General features: G+C 43.9%; 1 protein-coding gene across 8 annotated transcripts in view; it reads left to right on the top strand.

The window, feature by feature from the left end:
• LOC132382593 (membrane progestin receptor gamma-B-like) overlaps positions 1-22,747 on the top strand; it is a 127,812-nt gene that overhangs the window by 77,041 nt on the left and 28,024 nt on the right. For all 8 annotated transcript variants that reach the window (XM_059952956.1, XM_059952959.1, XM_059952954.1 and 5 more), the window contains exon 3: positions 539-666. In XM_059952956.1, coding sequence (XP_059808939.1) covers positions 539-666 — 128 coding nt within the window. The remainder of the gene's footprint in view (positions 1-538; positions 667-22,747) is intronic.

Here is a 22,747-nt window from a genome sequence, read left to right as displayed (position 1 = left end):
TAACCCTTTCATTCCTGGGATCTTGGGTATCTCATGTTCTCATTATGTATTGCTATTTACCTATATTTGCATTTGCACAGTTTGTTGGCTTCCGCACTCCAGTTGATCTTTCATTGATCCTGTTACAGTTACTATTCTGTAGATTTGCTGAGTGTGCCCACAGGAAAATCAGTCTCAGGTGTAACTGGTGACATATATGTACTCTGATAACAACATTTTACTTTCAGCTTAGAACTTTGAATCATGTGGGCTGTGCCCAGCACGTCCTCGGACTGCGTAGGTCGTTGACACGAGCGACTCACTTTACTGAATGTTTCAATGTGTATGTTGCAATAAAGCTAATCTTAAACCTTAAGACCTCTAGATTAGTTATTTTAGAATGTTCCAACAAGCCATAGAGTTTGCTGTCCCATTATAGCTGGGTGCACCATGAGTATTTGTGAGCTCTGTTCTCTCCACAATCCATCCAAAGTGAGTCACATCAGCCTGGCACAACATCTAGTGCTTCTTTAATTTTGTGCCCTTATATGCATTGCAGGTTTTCCACGAACACAGCATTATCTTTGGCTACCGCCAGCCAAGATGCACAGCCACGGATTGCTTATTCAGCCTCTTCCAGCTGACGAATGAGACCGTGAACATCTGGACTCACTTCCTCCCAACCTGGTAAGAGCCGACACTTCCTGGAACTGCCATGACGAATCAGAATCAGGTTTATTGTCACTGACGTACAGTACTGCGCAAAAGTCTTATGTGAACATAGACTTTGGTGCCTAGGATGCCTAAGACTTTGGCACAATACTGTATTTATCAACATGAGTGGAGAGCGAGTTTGTAATTCTCACAGGAGCAAAGGATATTGGGAATGACAAGGGTACAGCACTGCGGGAGAGGTGTGGGACGGGTGGCAGGAAAGGTGTGCCAGGAGCAGGGTGGCATGGGTGCAGATGCACCCAGCCATGAGACACCAGGCAAGGTCATTTGATTCCAAACAATTGGTTTATTGATCATTACAGGATGTCTGTCTGGTGCTTCCCACTCCCTCCCCTCTCCCTGCCCCCTTCCCACTCTCAGTCCACTATAGGTACCCATGTCAGAATCAGGTTTATCATCACTCACATGTGTCATGAAATTTGTTTTTTTAGCAGCAGCAGAACGGTGCAATACATAAAATTACTACAGTACTGTGCAAAAGTCTTAGCCATATATGTGCGTAAGATTTTTGCACAGTGCTATCTTACTTGAAATTTGTTGTTTTGCAACAGCAGAACAGTGTAAATCAGGAAATATAGTATAAATTACAATAAAAAATATATACTGAAAATTAAGTAGTGCAAGTAGAGAGCAAAAATCGTGTCGTATTGTTCATGGTTCATTGTCTGTTTAGAAATCTGATGGCAGAGGAATCACGATCAGGTTTATTATCACTGATATAGGCTGTGCAATTTGTTGATTTTGCAGCAACAGTACAGTGTAAGGCATAAAAATTACTATAAATTACGATAAAAATAAATCAATAGAGCAAAAGAGGAATAGTGAGTATTCATGGAACATTCAGACACCTGTTGGCAGAAGGAAAGAAGCTATTCCTAAAACATTGTGAGTGTGTCTTCAGACTCCAATGATAGTAATGAGAAGAGGGCATGTCCTGGATGGTGGGGATCCTTACTGATAAACCCACCTTCTTAAGGATTCCCTGATGGTGGAGAGCCTAGGACTGGAAGCTTTCAAGGGTTTGGTTTTGTTACCAATAGAATCCAGTTCATACAGAGTACCATCTCACCGACACCAATGACGAGTTAATCTGCTTTATCAGTGCTCAGGGGTTTTTATCTTTAACAGACAAATTCATGATTTTATTTCATTGACAGAGTTGTTCAGAGTTTCAGCTTCAGACCTAAGGATTGTAATCACACCTTTATAAATGATACACAATATCACACCTTTATAAATGATACAGAATATTTTTTAACCAGCGCACCAAACTGGTCTAGTAATATCAGTCTGATGTGATCACACAAAATGGCCAGAACTTATTAGAGTCATGGAGTTATACTGCACAGAAACAGGCCCTTCAGCCCAACTCATCTATGCCTTTCTGAGCTGGTCCTATTTTCTTTTATTTGGTCCATATCCCTGTCCTATCTGAATGTCTATTAGACATTGTAATTGGACACATCTCTATCTTGTTTGGCAGCTCATTCCACATACCCAACACCCTCTTTATGAAAAGCATAAACTTCAGGTCCCCCTTTAAACCTTCCCTCTCTCCACTTAAACCTATGTCCCCTAGTGTTAGACTCACCTACCCTGGGGAAAAAGATTGTGATCACCCATTTTATCTATACCTCTTGTAACTTTATAAACCTCTGCAAGGTTACCCCTCAACCTCCTGTGCTCCAGGGGAAAAAAGACTCAACCTATCAAGTCTTTCCTTATAATTCAAGCCCTCTGGTCCCAACAACATGTCGGCGACTTTTTTCTGCATCTTCTTTTCGAATCAATTGTTGATGTTCTCAGAGAGTTGCAGAACAGAAGTCAAGTTTATTGTCATTTAACCAGGCACATGTTTACCATCAAACAAGACAACATTTCTCTGGACCAGGGTGTAAAGCACACATACAACACACAATAACTTAGAAAAGTAAGAATCAAATCTCCAAGTGAATTGTGCATAAATAAATAAAGTGCATGAATTAAATATTGTAAGATATGGAATAAATTAATTGGTGACACTTCGAATGCAATGCAGCAGGGAGATCAGAAGACAAATGGCCTGAGGGAAGAAGTTATTTCCCACCTTGACCATTCTTGCCTTAATGCATCAATGGTAGAAAGATAAAGAGGATGCTGGATGGATGGGTGGGATGCTTAATAATACTAAGGGCCCTGCGTATGCAGCGCTCCTGATAAAGTGTCCCTGATGGATGGTAGGGATACCCCTTTGATCTTTTCAGGTGTTCTCAGAGTCCTTTGTAGGGTCTTCCAGTCCGATGCTCTGCTGCTCCCATACCAGATGGAGATACAGCCTGTCAGGATGCCCTCAATGGCACTCTTGGAAAATTCATTTAAGATGGGGTGGAGGGAGCCTTGCTTGCCTCAATCCCCTCAGGAAGTGGGGGCGCTGCTGTGCCTTCTTATTCAGGGAGGTGATAAAATCCTTCACTGGTGATAAATTTCTCCACTTGACGGGTAAGAATTCTGAGGTGTAGAGTCCACCAAAGCCCTATTAAAACAATCATAGCTCATAGCACCAAACTTCCAGCTAAGCATCAAGGTTATCCACCTGCCAGGAACCACGGAGAAATTCAATGTTTTGTAGGCATTGCCTCCTGATCTCCGCCACAAGATGATGCCTACGGACAATGGCATTCTCCGCCACAAGATGATGCCTACGGACAATGGCATTCTCCACCACAAGATGATGCCTACGGACAATGGCATTCTCCGCCACAAGATGATGCCTACGGACAATGGCATTCTCCGCCACAAGATGATGCCTACGGACAATGGCATTCTCCGCCACAAGATGATGCCTACGGACAATGGCATTCTCCGCCACAAGATGATGCCTACGGACAATGGCATTCTCCGCCACAAGATGATGCCTACGGACAATGGCATTCTCCGCCACAAGATGATGCCTACGGACAATGGCATTCTCCGCCACAAGATGATGCCTACGGACAATGGCATTCTCCGCCACAAGATGATGCCTACGGACAATGGCATTCTCCGCCACAAGATGATGCCTACAGACAATGGCATTCTCCACCACAAGTTAATGCCTACGGACAATGGCATTCTCCGCCACAAGATGATGCCTATGGACAATGGCATTCTCCGCCACAAGATAATGCCTACGGACAATGGCATTCTCCCTGGTGTATCATGGCTCAGGGCAAGCCTTGATACAAAATCTAGGCGGCGGAGTAGACTGTGAGTCAATGAGTCACAGAGCAGTGGAGTCATACAGCATGGAAAAGGCCCTTTGGCCCATCTGGTCCTTGTCAAGCCAGGTTCCCATTTGCCTGCAATTGGCCCATATCCTTCTAAACCTTTTCTATCTATATACCAATCCAAGGACCTTTTAAATGTTGCTAATAGATAAAGATGAATGCAGGGGTGGGTGATATGGATAGATTAAGTGAATAGGCAAAGTCATGGCTGATGGAACAATGCGTAGATATATACAAAATTGCCAAGATATATTGGTTAAAAAAAATAACAGGAAGGTGATTTGAACAAAACTGAGTCTAATCCCAAGGCTTTACCTTGCTGGAGGTGGAGAGAGTGGGGGGGGGGGCATATTGTTTACTTTGAGAATAATATGCTCTAATGTACATTTGTTTATCCAATCAAATTGTAATATATCAGCAGGTAGTTGGGGATAAATTACTCAGTTTGAGATGCAGACGGAACTTTGCTTCTATGAGTTATGATATAAATTGTAATATATCAGCAGGTAGTTGGGGATAAATTACTCTATGAGCTATGTTTTAACTTAGCTCTTCTGTCAAGTTTGAAGTCTGTGGGAGTGTAGGGTGGGGTCTGGTGGGAGCACTGAACAATTATCAATAGCACACGGTGTAGCATTCTATTTGGCACTGTGTCAGTTTATTTATAATGTTGCAAAGTTTTGTTGCATTGTCGCAATGGTGTGAAGAATGTGATAGTTACAGTAACAGTGTAATGTTGCCTTTGTTAAGGAAAGAATCTCGTTTACAAGGGCAATGTCACATCGGCAGAACATCCCAAACTGCTTTACAAGCAATGAAGAGTACATTTTATATTTTACATTAGAAGTTATAATTTTATATTTATATAATATCATATATTTATATTAAATGTATTTATATTTATTGAGTTTTTTATTTTCTTTATGCTTACTATATATATTTCTGCTGCATCAGATAGTCATAGAATCATAGAAAAGTACAGCATGGAAACAGGCCATTTGGCTCATCTAGTCCATGCTGAGCCATTTAAGCTGCCTATGCCCATCATCCTGCAAAGGAACCATAACCCTCCATAACCCTACCATCTACGTAACCTATCCAAACTTCTCTTTAATGTTGAAACTGAGCTCACATGCACCACTTGTGCTGGCAGCCATCAGGGTGAAGAAGTTTCCCCTCCTGTCCCCTTTAAACATTTCACCTTTCACCCTTATCCCATGACCTTTAGTTGTAGTTCCTTCCAACCTCAGTGGAAAAAACCTGCTTGCATTTACCCTAATCATTTCGTTCTACTTTGCACTTATTAAAGTCTGTCCTGATTCTTATAGGCTCATCAGGCCTGTGTTTATACCAGTTTCCGTGGCCCAAAGCAACTGAGAGTACGAGACTCCCTTCCTCCTCCCCCCCCCCCCCCCCCGGATAGGACGCCAGTCTATCACGAGGTTAACCCCCAGCATTTTGCCGGTACCCATTTTCAGCTGGGTGGACTGGAGCAATGCGTGGTTAAGTGCCTTGCTCAGGGACACAACGCACTGCCTTGGCTGGGGCTCGAACACACAACCTTCAGATCGCTAGTCCAACACATTAACCACTTGGCCACGTGCTACTTTAAACTTATTAGACACTAGACCCTAGAACACTGCAGCACAGTACAGGCCCTTCGGCCCTCGATGTTGTGCCGACCCATATATTTCTTCAACTTATGGATGACAATAAACAATGTTTTTATGTTTTTGAATCATAAAATAAAACAAAATGCTGGAAACACTCAGCAGGTCAGCCTGTATCTGTGGGAAGGGATACAATATTAACAATGCAGGTCGAAGAAACTTCACAAAGGGAAGGGGAGGGTTAACTCTGCTTCTCTACCCACCGATACTGACTGACCTGATGAGTGTTTTTCTGTTTTTATTTTAGTATTCTAGCATACTAAAAGTATGCACTGCTTTTGGATATACACAGCATTTTGATCTCTATTCACTGCAGAAAGGTGGAATCAGAAGAACCAATATGAACATAGGAGGGTCTGATAATCAACATGGTCTGTGTTGCTCTGCCGAGCATTATGGCCTCGCTATGTTGATGCTGGAAAGTGTAGCAACACTTACAAGCTGCCCCAGGCACATCATCTGGTGTGTTGGTTGTTAATGCAAATAACAGATCTGCACCTGCCCCTACACCTCCTCGCTCACTACCGTCCAGGGCCCTAAGTAGACCTTCCAGGAGAGGCGACACTTCGCCTGTGAGTCTGTTGGGGGGTCACGTACTGTGTTCGGTGCTCCCAGTGTGGCCTCCTGCAAATTGGTGAGACCGGACGTCAATTGGGAGACCGCTTTGCCAAGCATCTATACTCCGTCCGCCAGAACAAGCAGGATTTCCCAGTGGCTACCCATTTTAATTCCACTTCCCATTCCCATTCTGATATGTCCATCCATGGCCTCCTCCACTGTCATGACGAGGCCACACTCAGGTTAGGGGAACAACACCTTATGCTCCATTTGGGTAACCTCCTGATGGCATGAACAGCAATTTCTTAAACCCAGTAATATCCCCCAACACCCCCCCACTTTTCATTTCCCATCCCCTTACCCCTCTCTCACATCTTCTTGCCCAACCATCACCTCCCTCTGGTGCTCCTTCCCCCTTTTTCTTTCTTCTGTGGCCTTCTGTCTCTTTCACCAATCAACTTCGCAGCTCCTTACTTCATCCCTCCCCCTCCAAGTTTCACCTATCACCTGGTGGTTTCCTCTCCCTCCCCCCCCCCACCCTTTTAAATCTACTCTTCTGCTTTTTTTTCTCTCCAGTCCTGCTGAAGTGTTCCAGCCTGAAACGTTAACCATTCTATCTTCCATAGATGCTGCCTGGCCTGCTGAGTTCCTCCAGCATTTTGTGTGGGTTGCTCAGATTTCCGGCATCTGCAGATTTTCTCTTGTTTGTGACAGATTTCTCTGTATGTTTCAATGCATACGTGATAAATAAATTTGAAGCTTGAATATTGAACCTCATGGAAATCACCATGGTAATCGAAGGGCCGAATGGTCTACTTCTGCACCTATTGTCTATTGTCACCTGATAGCCTCAGGAGAAAAGTAGTCTGAGGGGTGGATATTGGTGTGGACTCTGGGAGATATCCCTTGTCTGCCCAGAAATGGTGCGATGGGATCTTTTACTTCTGCCCAAGAGAGAGAGTCAAAGAGTCATAAGAGTACTACATCACCCACCTAGTCCATGGCGACCTGGTCTTCTTCCTTATCCCATTTACCTACACCTGGTTCATAGCCCTCCAAACTCCTCTCATCTCATGTACTCATTCAAACTTGCATCTACCACTTCGGTTGGCAGCTCATTCCACACTTGCACCAGCCTTGGAGTGAAGAAGTTTCCCTCACATTCCTCTTGAACATTTCACCTTTCACCTTAAACCTCTGGTTCTAGTCTTACCCAACCTGAGGGGAAAGAGCCTTCATGTATTCACTTTATCTATACCCCTCATATACCTCTATCAAATTCACCTTGTTCTCCTATGCTGCAGGGAATCTGACCTCGAGGGAAATTTTCCACCACATTTCAAATGTTAAAACCATGCCTACGCTTCAAATGCTGTAAAGTACTAAAGGAAGATCTGAGTCTCTGGCACCTTCGGGACTCAGAAATGAAGAAATTGAAACCTATTGAATATTGAAGGATAGGTAGAGTGCACATGGAGAGGATATGGGGGAGACTGGGACCAGAGGGCACTGCCTCAGAATGGAAAGATGTGCCTTTGGAATAGTGATGAGGAGGAACTTCTTTAGCCACAGGGTGATGAAACTCGAATGTATTGCCACAGATGGCTGTGGAGGCTAAGTCATTAAGTATGCTTAAAGCGGAGGTTGATAGGTTCTTGATTAGTAAGGGTGTCAAAGGTTATGGGGAGAAGGTAGAAGAATCAGGTTGAGAGGGAAGATAAACCAGCCATGGTAGGAAGATGGACCAAGCAGCCCAATTCTGCTCCTTTGGCTTATGGTCTTAGGTGATGTTGGGTATTATTACTATTAAAATCCCCACACATTTTTAATTTCCTTTTTTTAGATGTGACACTTTGGCATAATCTTTCCAATGAATCAGATGAGATTAAGAGAGTGTGGGTCCCAGTGAGTTTTAAATAAAGAGCAGGAGATGTTCCAAGAGTGTAGTTGAACATAATGCTGGAGACAAGGGCCTGGTGGGGTGACAGGGTGTGTGGTATACATCATCAGCGGGCCAACAGAATTCCAAATAGTGACTATTGGATTACTGGAGCGTGGATATCAAAATCAGAATCAGATTTATTATCACTGACTTAGGTGATGTGAACTTTGTTTTTTGGCAACAGTACTGTGTTGCAACAGTACATAAAATTACAAAGATGAATAAATAGTGCAAACAAAAGATTCAAAGTTCCTCTATTATTGAAGTAGGTATACAGTATACAGCCCTGAGGTTCATCGTCCCCACAAACAGCCACGAAACAAAGAAGCAGCGTGGAACCTGTTCAGTCCCCTCAGGCTCCTAATGAAGTAGAGAATATGGTGTGCCTTCTTCGTGATTGCGTCGATGCCCTGTGCCCAGGACAGATCCTCCAAGATGCTAATGCCCAGGAGCTTGAGTTTGCTCACTCTTTCCACCACTGGCCCTTAAATGAGGATTGGTGTGCGTTCTCCCAACTTCCGCTTTCTGAAATCCACAACGTGCGCTTCTGCTGCAACGCCTGTTTCAGTAACTTGAAGTGGTTATAGTGCGATGATGGATAAGGAGACACTTCCTCCAAGACCTCCAGCTCCCTCCCAAGTTCCACAGACCATCTGGTTAGTAAAGGCTAGTGAATTGTGGGAATTCTATGTTGGCGCCAGAAGCACGACGACACTTGCGGGCTGCCCCCAGCTCGTCCTCGGATTGTGTTAGTGTTTGATGCAAACGACGCATTTCGATGCACATGTGACAAACAAAACTAATCTTCAATAATAAAAGTAGCGCACACAAAATGCTGGAGGAACTCAGCGCATCAGGAAGAGGGTGTTACATGTGGAAAGAGTAGGTTATGGCTGAAGGAAAAGATGGCTGGCACTGCTTAGCGCTTCAGCGCAAGGGTATTTATTAGGTGCGACAAAAATCAAACTTACAAAAATGAATGAAAATAGCAAAAAGAAAGCTGCCAATATTTTCAGGGAGATTATATACCAGAAAACACAATACAGTCGCATACTTTATCCGGTTTGAACTCCTGACAGCTCAATCTCTCTGTCTCTGCGGAGAGCGAACCAGCCTGTATTATTAGGCACCAGGACATACCATCTTTAATTACCCACAAAGTTAACTTAGGACTAGAACTGTATTAGAACATGAAGCACCCCACAATGTAGATACAGTCATAAACAGAAATTTCTACCTTAGGTACAACATGCAAGCAACATTTACACATCCCCATTAATGAAGAAAGGGAATATTCTGCCATGCATGGGGTGGGGGAGAAGGGAAAGCACCAACTCTTTAGGACCCATTATGAGGATATACATTGAAGTGTATACACTCAGCGTAATGACAGCAAAACGACAAGACAATGTTTATGTGTGATTAAATGTGCATATGTACAGAGTGCATTTACCGAATGACAAGGCAATGTTTATATGAGCTTAAGTGTGCACTTCCAGAATGCTTTCCATTCCAGAGAGAAATAAGCAGTCAACCTTTTGGTCTGAGACCCTTTATCAGGACAGGGAAGGAAGGGAGGAGAAGTCTACAACATGAGGTTCTTTGGGACTGGGTCTACCAAGCTGGAGCAGAGCCACTCGTATGCAAATGCAGGTTCTACTGGCTGAGGTACGAAACAGTTTGGGTCGGATGCTTTGTGTGCAGAGTGGGCAGTGGAAGGAAACCACTGAGCATTACCACCTCCTGATTTTTATTATTGAGGCAGAATAAATCAGGCCTGTCATCTAACAGAAAGTAACATGGTTGACCCTGGAGGTTCACTTTGCAGTCCTTCCCCCGGCAACAATTTATATTTGAATCATTTTCATGGTATAATCAAGAAAGCTCCTCTGTGCACTACGAAAAGGACTCTGAGACTTACCTGATAGCTTGCTGGCTGCTGCAAATGGAGATGATAAATACCCTCCTAATTATCCCCATGGCAATCGCAAGCACTATTGCTGAGCTTTATGGCCACTCAGAGTCAATTAACAAATGTCCTACAACAGTGTGTTTACTTCAAGCGCCAGGTACCTTAATCTGAGCTCTGACCCCAGCTGAGATCTGGCACAAAGGCACAAGAAGTATTGACTGTGCTTCAGAGAAACACACACACACACGCACGTGCACACACACACACGCACGTGCACACACACACACACACACACACACACACACACACACACACACACACACACACACACACACACACACACACACCCACCCACACCCACACACACACACACACACACACACACAAAATGTTGGAGGAACTCAGCAGGTCAGGCAGGATGGTAGATCTGTGGAATTCATCGTCACGGCTGGCTGTGGAGGCCAAGTCACTGGACATATTTCAGACAGAGGTTGATAGAATCTTGATTAGTTGGGGCAGGAAGGAATACAGGGAGAAGGCAGGAGAACAGGGTTGAGAGGGACAATGGATCAGGCACGATGAAATGGTGCAGCAGATGTGATGGGCTAAATGGCCTAATTCTTCTCCTATATCCTATGGTCTTATCTATGGAAATGAATAAACAGTCGACATTTTGGGCCAACACCCTTCTTCAGGACTGAAAGGGAAAGGGGAAGAATCCAGTCCTGATGAAGGGTCTCTGCCCAAAACATCAACTGTTTATTAACCTCCATAGATGCTGCCTGATTTGCTGAGTTCCTCCAGCATTCTGTGTGTGTGCTGCTCTGGATTTCCAGAAATTGCAGAATTTCCAGTGTTTACGACCCAGGTGTTTCACCTTTGTCTTTAAAATAAAACCATACAATGATTCTAAACTGATCAAAGGCAGTATTACACTATTTAATTAGAATTAAATAGAACCCAGCAGAAGCAACAGTTACGTAACATAGAGTCAAACAGCACAGAAAATGGCCCTTCAGCCCAACTTGGGCATGTCAATCAGATTGGCTGCATTTGGCCCACATCCTTCTGAACCTTTCCGGTCCAGGAACCTACCCAAACACCTTTCAAATGTTACATAAGAACCTCTGCCTCTTTCTCAGGCAGCTTGTTCCAACACCCTCTTGGTGGAAATGTTTTAAACCCTTAAAATCTTTTTACTCTCACCTGTAACCTTTGCTCTCTAGATTTAGACACACACCCCCACCCTCGGAAAATGATTAACTCCAATACAACATCACCTTTCACAATTTGTTGTACAGTGCAAAAGTCTTAGGCATAAAAGACTTATTCACAGGACTGTAGTAATTTTATGTGTTGCACTGTACTGCTGCCACACAAAAAAAAACAAATTTCATGACATACATGAGCCTGATTCTGATATGGGTCTCTATTGTAGACTGAGAGTGGGAAGTGGGCAGGGGGAGGGGAATCATCGTTGGGAAAAGGGTAGGGAGAGGGAAGCATCAGAGAGATGTTCTGTAATGATCAATAAATCAATTGTTTGGAATTAAATGATCTTGCCTAGTGTCTCAGGGCTGGGTGTGTCTGCACCTGCACCACCCCTGCCCCGGCACTCATTCACTGCCACCTATTCCACATCCCTCCTACAGCACTCCACCCTCGTCATTCCCAGTATCCTTTGCTCCTGCCAGATTTACAAACTCAGTCGCCGCTCCATGTTGACAAATACAGTATCGTGAAAAGTCTTAGGCACCATGAATCTGTGCCTGGAATGGTTTCCAGGGCACAGGCCTGGGCAAGGTTCTATGGAAGTCCAGCAGTTGCCCAAGCAGCAAGTCTCCCCTCTCCATGACACCGATGTTGTCCAAGGGAAGGGCAAGGGCCGATACAGCTTGGCACCAGTGTCGTCGCAGGAGTTGCCAGAACAAGGTCGAAGACAACGTCAGACTGCCTTAGGGACTCCAGCTCCGGATTTGCCCTCAAGGTTTACTCCCGAAGACTTTCCCATGAGTGGGTATGGCCGCAAGGCAGCGGAGGTTTGGAATCAGAGCCTTCCCTCTCTTAGATGGACTGCCTTCCCAGGCTGACGGGCTCCATCTACTCCATCTAACTATATATATCTTCCACACTCTAGCCACTCTCTGAGAGAGGAGGGTTTCCAGGATCTTGCCTCGAATGGTGCATTTCCGGTGCAAAGAGGAAAGGGATAAAGTTGGTTGTTTTTTTCTTGGATTAGAGGAGACAAGTGGGGAACCTATGGGGTCCGCCATAGATAGTGTCAATTATAGGAAACAAACTCCTAGAACAGAGGTCATAAAGTCATGGAGAGCTACAGCACAGAAATAGGCCCTTTGGCCCATTGATTCCATGCTAACCCTTTACTCTAATCCTATTTTATTCTCTCCACGTTCCCAACATTGCAGTTATGGTTCTGCCCCACACCCACACACTTGGGGCAATTTGCTGTAGCCAATTATCCAATTGACTCTAACATTTTTGAGACACAGGAGAGAGTACAAACTTCAGCAGCTGGACCAGGTGCGTCATTGCAATGTTGGTTTTCAAAACTGAAGGCCGTATGGTTTGAGCTAAAAAGGCGGGGTGGAGATATGTCTTTCCCTCCGCTAGCCTGCAGGTCACCCTTGGGCAAGGTGTAGCACCTATTAACCGCAACACCCCCCCCCCCACCCCGCACTGATCAAGGACACGTGAAAAGTCATGGAGCAGGTGGTGGATGGTCGTACGAGCAGCTAGTGCATTGGGCAAGTCCTGGTTGTGCAACCACTGACGCCAGGCAGACAATCTCTGAAGTGTATTGATAATGGGTGCACAGAAGAAGCCAATGGCAAACCATTTCTGCAGGAAAATTTGCCAAGAACCTTCATGATGATGGAAAGATAGCCCACGTGATTTGACATGGCACATAATGAATGAATTCATAGTGTTTGGCATATGGGGTAATGTGTTATAGGGGATTTAAGGAAGACATTGCACTTCTTCAGAGGGTGGTAGGAGCCTGCACCACACTGCCTGAAGGAGTGATGGAGGCAGGGAATCTCACTACTTAAGAAATACTAGAGAGCACTTGACTCAACCATACAGAAAATGCTGTGCACCAGCTGGTCATGACTGGGATTAGTGCAGAGAGGAATGCATCGCTTGTGTGTACACAGTGGGCTGATCCCTGCGGCTGTATGATTATATGACTCTGGTTAATGTACGTTAGATTTATAATGCTTAATTCTCAACAGTATACACTCAGTGGCCACTTTATTAGGTACCTCTGGTAGCTAGCAAAGTGGCCACTGAGTGTGTGTTTGCGGCCTTCCTCTGCGGCAGCTTATCCACTTCCTAGTTCAAATCTTGTGCGTTCAGAGACGCTCTTCTGCACACAACTGTTGTGATGTGTGGTTATCTGAGTTACTTTCACCTTCCTGTCTGCTTGAACCAGTCTGGCCATTCTCCTCTGACCTCTCTCTTTTTGCCCACAGAACTGCTGCTCACTGGATGTTGTTTGTCTTTTTTATTTCTCACACCATTTTCTGTAAACTTCGGACATTGTGGCGCATGAAAATCCCAGAAAATCAGAAGTTTCTGAGATACTCGAGCCACCTGGTCTGGCACAAATGATCATGCCATGCTCAAGGTCAACATTCAAAGTAAATTTATTATCAAAATACATATATGTCACTATATACTACCCTGAGATTCGTTTTCTTGTGAGCATTCAGAGTAAATCCAAGAAACGCAGTAGAATCAATGAAACACCATACCCAAAAGAATGGACAACCAAATTAGAAAAGAGATCGAATTGTGCAATTAGAAAAGAGAAAATAATAATAATAATAATAATAGGTAAGTAAGCAACAAGTATCACGAAAATGAGATGGAAAGTCCATGAAAATGAATCCATAGGTTGTGGGAACAGTTCACTGATGGGGCGAGTGAAGCTATCCCCTCTGGATCAAGAGCCTAGTGGCTGAGGAGTAATAACTGTTTCTGAACCTCAGGATTGAGGTCCTGAGGCTTCTGAACCTTCTACCTGATGACAGCAGCAAGATGAAAGTAGGATCTAAGTGGTGGGGATCCTTGATGATGGACGCTGCTTTCCTGCGACAATGTTTCCAGTAGATGTGCTCAATGGTGGGGAGAGCTTTACTCATGATGGACTGAGCCTTATCCACTATATTTGAAGAATTTTTTTATCCAAGAGCATTGGTGTTTCCATACCAGGCCATGATGCAACCAGTTAGTATACTCTCCACACATCTATAGAAATTTGTCTAAGTTTTAGATGTTATGTTGAACCTTCACAAACTTCTAAGGAAAAAGGAGCATTGTTGTGCTTTCTTTGTAATTGCAATTACGTACGGGTCCAGGAGAGATCCTCTGAAATGATAACACTGCCGAATTTAAAGTTGCTGACCCTCTCCACCACTGATCTCCCGATGAGGAATGGCTTGTGGATCCCCAGTTTCCTCCTCCTGAAGTCGATAATTAGCTCCTTGGTCTTGCTGATATTGAGTAAGAGGTTGTTGTTAGGGTGCCACTCAGCAAGGTTTTCAATCTCCCACCTTTTTGCTGAATTGTCACCTCCTTTTATTCAGCCAATGACAGTTGTGTCATCAGCAAACTTGAATATGGCATTGAGTTGTGCTTAGCCACACAGTCATAAGTGTAAAGTGAGTAGAGCAGGGGGGCTAGACCCTATGGTGCACCTTTTGCTCTCAGAGATCCTGGAGATGTTGTTACCAATTCAAACTGACTGGGATCTGTGAATGAGGAAATCAGGGATCCAAATGCACAAGGAGGTATTGAGGCCAAGGTCTTGAATCTTATCAATCATTCTTGAGGGGATGATAGTATTGAACACCGAGCTGCAGTCAATCCTGACGCATGCAGCTTTGCTCTCCAGTTGTTCTAGGGTTGAGTGAAGGGCCAATGAAATGGCATCTGGTGCGGATGTGTTGCGCCAGTAGGCAAATTGGAGTGGATGCAAGTCACCTCTCAGGCAGGAGTTGATATGTTTCATCACCAACCACTCAAAGCACTTCATCGCAGTGGATGTAAATACTACTGGACAATGGTTATTGAGGCAGGTTACCATGTTCTCCTTGGGCACCAGTCTAATTAAAGCCAGTTTGAAGCAGGTGGATACCCCAGTGAAGGGTTAAAGGTGGATAGCACAGCTGAAGTGAAAGGTTAAAGATCTCAATGAACACTTCAGCCACATGATCAGCACTGGTCTTTACTACTTGGCCAGACGCCCAGCTGGCCAAATGCTTTCTATGGTTTTACCCTTCTGAAAGATACTCTCACATCAGTCTCAGAGACTCAAACCACTGTGTCATCAGGGACTGCAGGAGTTCATGAAGATTCCTTCATGTTTTGACAACCAAATTGACCATAAAAGGCACTAAGCTCACCTGGGATCAAAACCTTGTTGTTACATAAGTTTGATTTTACTTTGTAGAAAGTGATAGCATTCATGCGTTCCCACAGCTGTCCTTCAGAGATTCAAGTCTGGTTCAGAATTGCCACTTTGCACAAGAGATGGATTTCTGGAGATCATACCTAGATTGCTTATACCTTACTTGATCGCCAGACCGGAATGCCTCTGATCTGCCCTCAGCAGATTGAAGATCTCATGGTTCTTCCAGGGCTTGTAGTTGGGAAGACTCTGGATGATTATGCAAGGATACACTTATCTACAATTGTTTTTATAAAGTCTGTGACAACCGTGGTATATCCAGTCATTCCTCTGATGAACCCATGGTCATGGCCCAGTTCATTCAACTTGAAGCAGTCCTGTAGCCACTCTTCTGCCTCCCACAGCCACCTCTTTGCTGTCCTTATCCCTGAAGCTTTGCTCTTTAGCCTCTGCCTGAATGCAGCTTGGAAAAGCACAGCCAAGTGATCATAGTTCCTGAAATGCAGTCTCAGCATGGATTGGTTAGTATTTCTCATTATAGTGTAGCAATGGTCAAGTATGTTGGAACCCCCTAGTGCTGCAGGATATATGGTGATGATAACTTCATCAAACAAGCCTGACTGAACCCCCCAACTATGATTTGAAATGCATTGGAGTGGGCTGTTGGTGATGGTAGAATTCAATATGTCAAGTGCCTGATTAACGTTGGCTTTTGATGGTATGAAAACTGTGATCAGGGTCACGGTGGGGAACTCTCTTGGTCAATAGAACGGTTGGCAGTTAATCATCAGATGTTCCAGGTCAGGGGAATGAGAGTGCGACAAAACTGTCACATCTGAGCACCACAAAGAGTTCTATCGTGAAACACAAACCCCGCCTTTAGCCTTCTCCGAATCTCCAGTCCGATCCATCCTGTGAACTGAGAAGCCTTTGGGCCTCAGTGAAGTATCTGGTGTGCTCCGACTGAGCCATGTCTCTGCAAAACACAGAAAACAGAAATTCCTCATTTCCCTCCAATACACTAACCTTAATCATAGGTCCTCAATGCCAGCAACTGGACATTTGCTATAAGATGCTGTGCAGAAGAACGCCCATAGCTTGGCTTTCAGTCTAGCCCTTCCCCTTCTTCCAGCCATGATAATGTACCTCCATCCATTGTACCTGCATGCTTGAGCATTAAGTCCGCTGAATCCTTCAGAAGATTGTGAAATCATGTGTTCCTGAAGATGGTTCAATAGTACATTGCTTAAAGGGAAATTAAGGCTCCAGCTTGAAGTGAGAGTACATAATAAGAACATAAGAGATAGGAGCAGGAGTAGGCCAATCGGCCCCTCAAGCCTGCTCCGCCATTCAACAAGATCATGGCTGATCCAATCTTAACTCTAGTTTTCACCGAATCCCACAAGGCAACAGTGCCAACCAACAGGGCACCATGCAGCCCATTTTATTTTATTATTCATCCCGCCCAAACCCATGTGATCACCCAGGGAAAAAAAAAACGATTTGCCAATTGAGGAGAAAAAATCTGGAAAATTCCTCTCCGACCCATCCGGGCTATCGAAAACTGGTCCAGGAGATCACATGGCTGACCTAAACCTAGTCTCTTGTCCACTTACCTGCTCGCTCACCGTATCCCCTAATGCCATTTTTATCCAGGAAAATGTCTATCTCTGTCTTGAATTTATTGAGTGTAGTAGTTTCCACAGCTCTCTGGGGCAGTAAATTCCACAGCCCCACTACCCTCTGTGTGAAGAAATTTCTCCTCATCTCAGTCCTGGAACGGCATCCCCTTATTTTAAGATTATGCCCCCTAGTCCTAGTTTCACCCATCATTGGGAACATTCTCCCCACAACCACCCGATCAAGCCCCTTCACAATCTTATATGTTTCAATAAGATCGCCTCTCATTCTTCGGAACTCCAATGAGTAGAGTCCCAATCTACTCAACCTCTCATCGTACATCAACCCACCCATCCCTGGAATTAACCTAGTGAACCTTCTCTGCACTGCCTCGAGAGCCAGTATGTCCTTTCTTAAATATGGACACCAGAACTGCACGCAGTACTCCAGGTGTGATCTCACTAATTCAGAAGAGGTATATTTAGAAGTTTTGTAAACAGCTTACAATACGTCGCCGTGTTTCACTGGCACCATCTTGGTGGTCAAAATCACCTAGAACACATGCAATTCTCATTTTAGTGTTTGGTCTGAACAACAACTGAACATCTTGACCATTTCTGCATTTTTTTATGCCTACCCTATCAAAGGTAGGGTGGCTGGGTGGAGGTATGTCTCTACCAAAGGAGGTGTAAGGTACTCTTTCTCTCCACTAGCCTGCAGGTCACCCTTGGGCAAGGGTTAGTTACTCCCCTCCCCTGATCAGGGTCATGTGAAGCCATGGGAGCAGGTGGTGGATGACTGTATGAGTAGCTGGTGCATATCACAAATCTTGGTTATGTGACCGCTGATGCCAGGCAGACAATCTCCGAAAAGTACTGATAATGGCTCGGGTCACCCATCTTGTAAAGACACCGGCCAGAAGAAGGCAATGGCAAACCACCTCACTGGAAATTTTGCCAAGGGCAATCATGATCATAGACCATTATCACCCATGGCACATAATGGTGATGACCCTGTAAAATCTTTCCATCTGTTTTTTGCCAAAGAGTTCCATCACATTACACAGAACACAAAATAATACAGCACAGGAACAAATCCTATGGCCAAAAATTACTCTGCCAACTCATTATACCAATCAATACTGCAAATCTGCCTGCACATGCATTATTTAACTCTATCTGCTGTCTGTAAAGCACCTCTTAAATGTTGCTATCCTATCTGCTTTGACCATCTTGCCAGGAACCTATCACTCTCTTTGTAAAAACAATTTGCCTATCACATTTCCTTTGAACATGGCCCTTCTCACCTTAAACCTATGCCCTCGAGTGCTTTGTATTTTGGCTCTGAGAAAAAAGCCTCTTGTCTGTTAACCCTCCCTCTGCCCCTCACAAGCGTATTTATATATTTAGTTACTTATTTATTGACATGCAGCATGGCATAGGCCCTTCCAACCCTTTGAGTGTCATCACCCAGCAACCCCCTAGCCTGATAACAGGGCAACTTACAATAACCAATTAACCTACTGACCAGTATGTCTTTGCATTGTGGGAGGAGAAGAAACCCAGTCACAGAGCAATGCTGCACAGAAAAAAAGGCTCTTTGGCCCATCTAGTCCATGGCAAACTATTATTCTGCCTAATCCCATTGAATTGGAGCTGGACCATAGCCCTCCATGCCCCCAGCCTATGCATGTACTTATGCAAACTTGATGCCGTGACTCGGATCTATTCTATCAGGATCTGTTCTTTACTGATAATTATAATCTCTCCTCTATGGTACCATTTGAGCAAATCTTTTATTTTGCACTTCTTCTGGCACCTATCAATATTGTGATATTTTTGCCTCCAACCATCTGTTGTATTAAAACACATATAATTAAAGAGAAAAGCCAGTCTCAGCAACTGTAACCATGACGCTACACGAATTGCTGCACAAACCCATCTGGCTCCCTGTTAACCTCCAGCTGCCTTCCTTGCCCAGTCTGACTTGTTCATGTGACTCCAGATCAACCAATGGCTGACCTTTAACTAGCCCTTCTGTCCAGAGCAGTTCAGGATGGCCAATAAGTGTCAACATTGCCAGCATAACGTGAACACGTTTTAAAAAAAAATGCACTATCTGAACTTGAAAATAGACTCAGTGGCCACTTTATTGGGGACACCTGTACACCTGCTCATTACTGCAAATGTCTAATCAGCCAATCATGTGGCAACAACTCAATGCATAAAAGCATGCAGACATGGTCAAGAAGTTCAGTTGTTGTTCAGACCAAACATCAGAATGAGGAAGAAATGTGATCTAAGTGACTTTGACCTTAGAATGAACATCGGTGCCAGACGTTTGTTGGCACCAGGTAGTTTTGTGTATCTCCTGGGATTTTCATGCACAGTAATCTCTAGAGCTTACTCAGAATGGTGTAAAAAAACACCAAAAAAATGCCTTAGTGAGCTAACAAAGTGGCCACTAATTATATAGTAGACTCAAACAGTGAATTAGGGTCATTGAGTAACAGGGCACAGAAAAAAGACTTTTGGCCCAATTCATCCATACAGACCAAGATTCATGAAGGATCTCAGCCCAAACTGTTGACTGTTCATTCCCCTCCATCGATGCTGCCTGACTTGCTGAGTTCCTCCAGCATTTAGTGTGTGCTGTTCCCATTTGCCTGCGTTCGGCCCGTATCCCTCTAAATATTTCCAATCCATGTATCTATTCAAATGTCTTTTAAATGTTATTCTACCTCGCACAACAACTTCCTTTGGGAACTCAATTCATATACACACCATCCTCTGTGTGAAGTTGTCCTTCAGGTCCCTTTTAATTTTTTCTACCCTGGACCTTAAACCAGTGCCTTCCATCGTCAATTTTCCTTTCCCTGGGTAAAAGAACATAGAACATTACAACATAGTACAGGCCTTTCAGTCCATGATCAATCTCCCTTCCCTTCTGCCTCCCGGGGCATAGGCCGCCAACAGCACTCATCAGAGTCCTCTGCCCAGGGCCAATCTTTCAAGCTGTCCCCAGGTGTAACAATCAAAATCTTTCCTCTCCCAGGGATGAGTCTTCGGAGCTTCTGTTGGTGTTTCTATAGCCCTGGATTTTTTCTGGGATGGGATTGTTAGTCCTCCTCCTTACACAGCTGGGCTTACGTCCGTTCATGGTGGAGTTTCCTTTCTATATAACCCTCCATTTTTCTAATAGAACAGAGAACAGTACAGCACAGTACTGATCCTTGGGCCCACAAGTGCGACCATTCACCTGAATGTCCCTCTTGCTTTCATACACTTCTATAAGATCATTCCACGGTTGCTTATGCTCCAAGGACTAAAATGCCAGCCCGACCATCAAACAGGAAGTACAGAAACCTGAGGTCCCACACGGCCAGGTTCAGGAACAATTATTACCCTACAACTATCAGGCTCCCGAACCAACGGGATTAATTTCACTTACCACTACTCTGAACTGATACTACGACCGATAGACTCACTTCAAGGACTCATTACAAATCGTGTTCTCAGTATTTGTTTTTGTTATTTATGCAGTTTGTCTTCTTTAGCACACCGGCTGTTAGTCAGTCTTTTGTTTGAGATTGTGAGGACACTCAGTCCTCGTTTATTGTCATTTAGAAATGCATGCATGCATTAAGAAATGATACAATGTTCCTCCAGAGTGATATCACAAAAAAACAGGACAAACCAAAGACTCACACTGACAAAACCACATCATTATAACATAGTTACAGCAATGCAAAGCAATACCATAATTTGATAAAAGCAGACCATGGGCACAGTTAAAAAAAAGTCTCAAGTCCCGATCGACTCCGATAGTCCCGATATCAGGCAGCAAAAAGGGAGAAACTCTCCCTGCCATAAACTTCCAGGCTCTAACGATTAATGCCTCCGAAGCACCCGATGACAGCAGACTCTGAGTCCGTCCGAAAACTCCGAGCCTCCGACCAGCCCCTCCCAAGCACCATCCTCTGCCAAGCGCCTTCCACCTCATCCCAGCTGCTGAAACGAGCAAAGCCGAGGTCTCGGAGGCCTACTCCTCCGGAGATTCCGGACTGCACACAGCAGCAGCGGCAGTGAAGCGGGCTTTTCAGAAGTTTCTCCAGATGTTCCTCCTCGCTCTCATGTCTGTCTCCATCAAATCAGGATTGTGCACGGATCCCTACTTAACACGTAACAGATATCATTTCACCAGAGAGGCCGCGCGCGCTGTGATGTGCCGCCATCTTCTCCTCCTTCTATATATCTTCGTCTGTTTATAGATTCATAGAGCACTAAAGCACAGAAACAGGCCCTTCAGCCCATCTAGTCTATTCCAACCCATTTTACCACATCCACCGCTTCCATAAGCAGCTAATTCCACACTCACACATCCTCCAAGTGAAGAGGTTCCCCTTAAATATTACACCTTTCACTCTAAACCTATGACCTTTCACCCTGACCTAGTTTTCCACTGAGTTTGGATGAGTTCTAGTTCAAGTCAAAGTCATGTCACCATATACCACCCTGAGATTCATTTTCCTGCGGACATTCACAGTCAATACAAAGAATCAGGATATGTTACAAACAGGATCAATGAAAAAGTACACACAAACGAAGAAGGCAAATAACCAACATGCAACAGAAGACAATCTGAACAAATACAAAAAAAACAAGTAATGATAATAACCCAATAGTAATATCTACAACTGATATCATTCCAAAGTCACCACAAATAGCATTAAACAATTAAGGCTATGCAGTAATATCTATGTAAACCTTCAGAAGACTACCATACCAAATGCCACTAGAACAGTCTAAAAGTTCTTAGCAGCTGAGAAAAGAGTGTGCTTGGCTCTGCCTGTACCTCGGGTTATACCCGCTTAATTTGAGAAAAAATAAATAATAACAGTAACAATAATTGTTTTAGAGTCAGAGTCCTACAAATTATACAACCGATCCATTATTATTACAGATAGGACATTCCATAATAATAACTGTCTGGATATAGTATTACAGGATAAACAAGCCAAGAACAATTTACTTAATAGATATTGACATTCCAAACACACATAACTTACAGAAATCGGTAAGTGAAAAACACCAGAAAGATGCTGAATTAAAAGAGGAAATTGAAAGACTTTGGAACATGAACAGGGTGTACATTGTCCTGATAGTAATATCTACAACTGGTATCATCCCAAAGTCACTACACAATAGCATTAAACAATGAGATATAAGCAGCAATAATTATGTAAATCTCCAAAAAGCCACAATACTAAACACCACTAGAACAGTCCAAAAGTTTCTAGCAGTTGACAAACGAGTGTGCTTGGCTATGCACGTACCTTAGGTTTTACCAGAATGAGCTGAGAAAAAAAAAGGATAATAATAAATAAATAATATAGAGAAGATGAGCTGAAATTCCAAGGACAGCGACCTAAAGATGTTCCTTTTGAAGGCAACATATGATGAACAATGCCTATTAATGTGCAGCGCCTTGAATATTGCACATTCCTTCAGTAATTCACTGGAACGTTAGACTAGGTTTCATGAACAAATCCCTGGGAGTTACTGCAAACACATGATCTTTGGTTTCAGTGATGTGCCTAGCTGGGTCCACAACTCTCTGTGGTTCCTTGTGATCATTTGTCACATTAAGCTG

Source organism: Hypanus sabinus, chromosome 28 (assembly GCF_030144855.1).
Source record: "Hypanus sabinus isolate sHypSab1 chromosome 28, sHypSab1.hap1, whole genome shotgun sequence".
Classification (NCBI taxonomy): domain Eukaryota; kingdom Metazoa; phylum Chordata; class Chondrichthyes; order Myliobatiformes; family Dasyatidae; genus Hypanus; species Hypanus sabinus.
The sequence above is the reverse complement of the archived record's forward strand: the minus strand, read 5'-3'. Positions and strand labels throughout refer to the sequence as shown.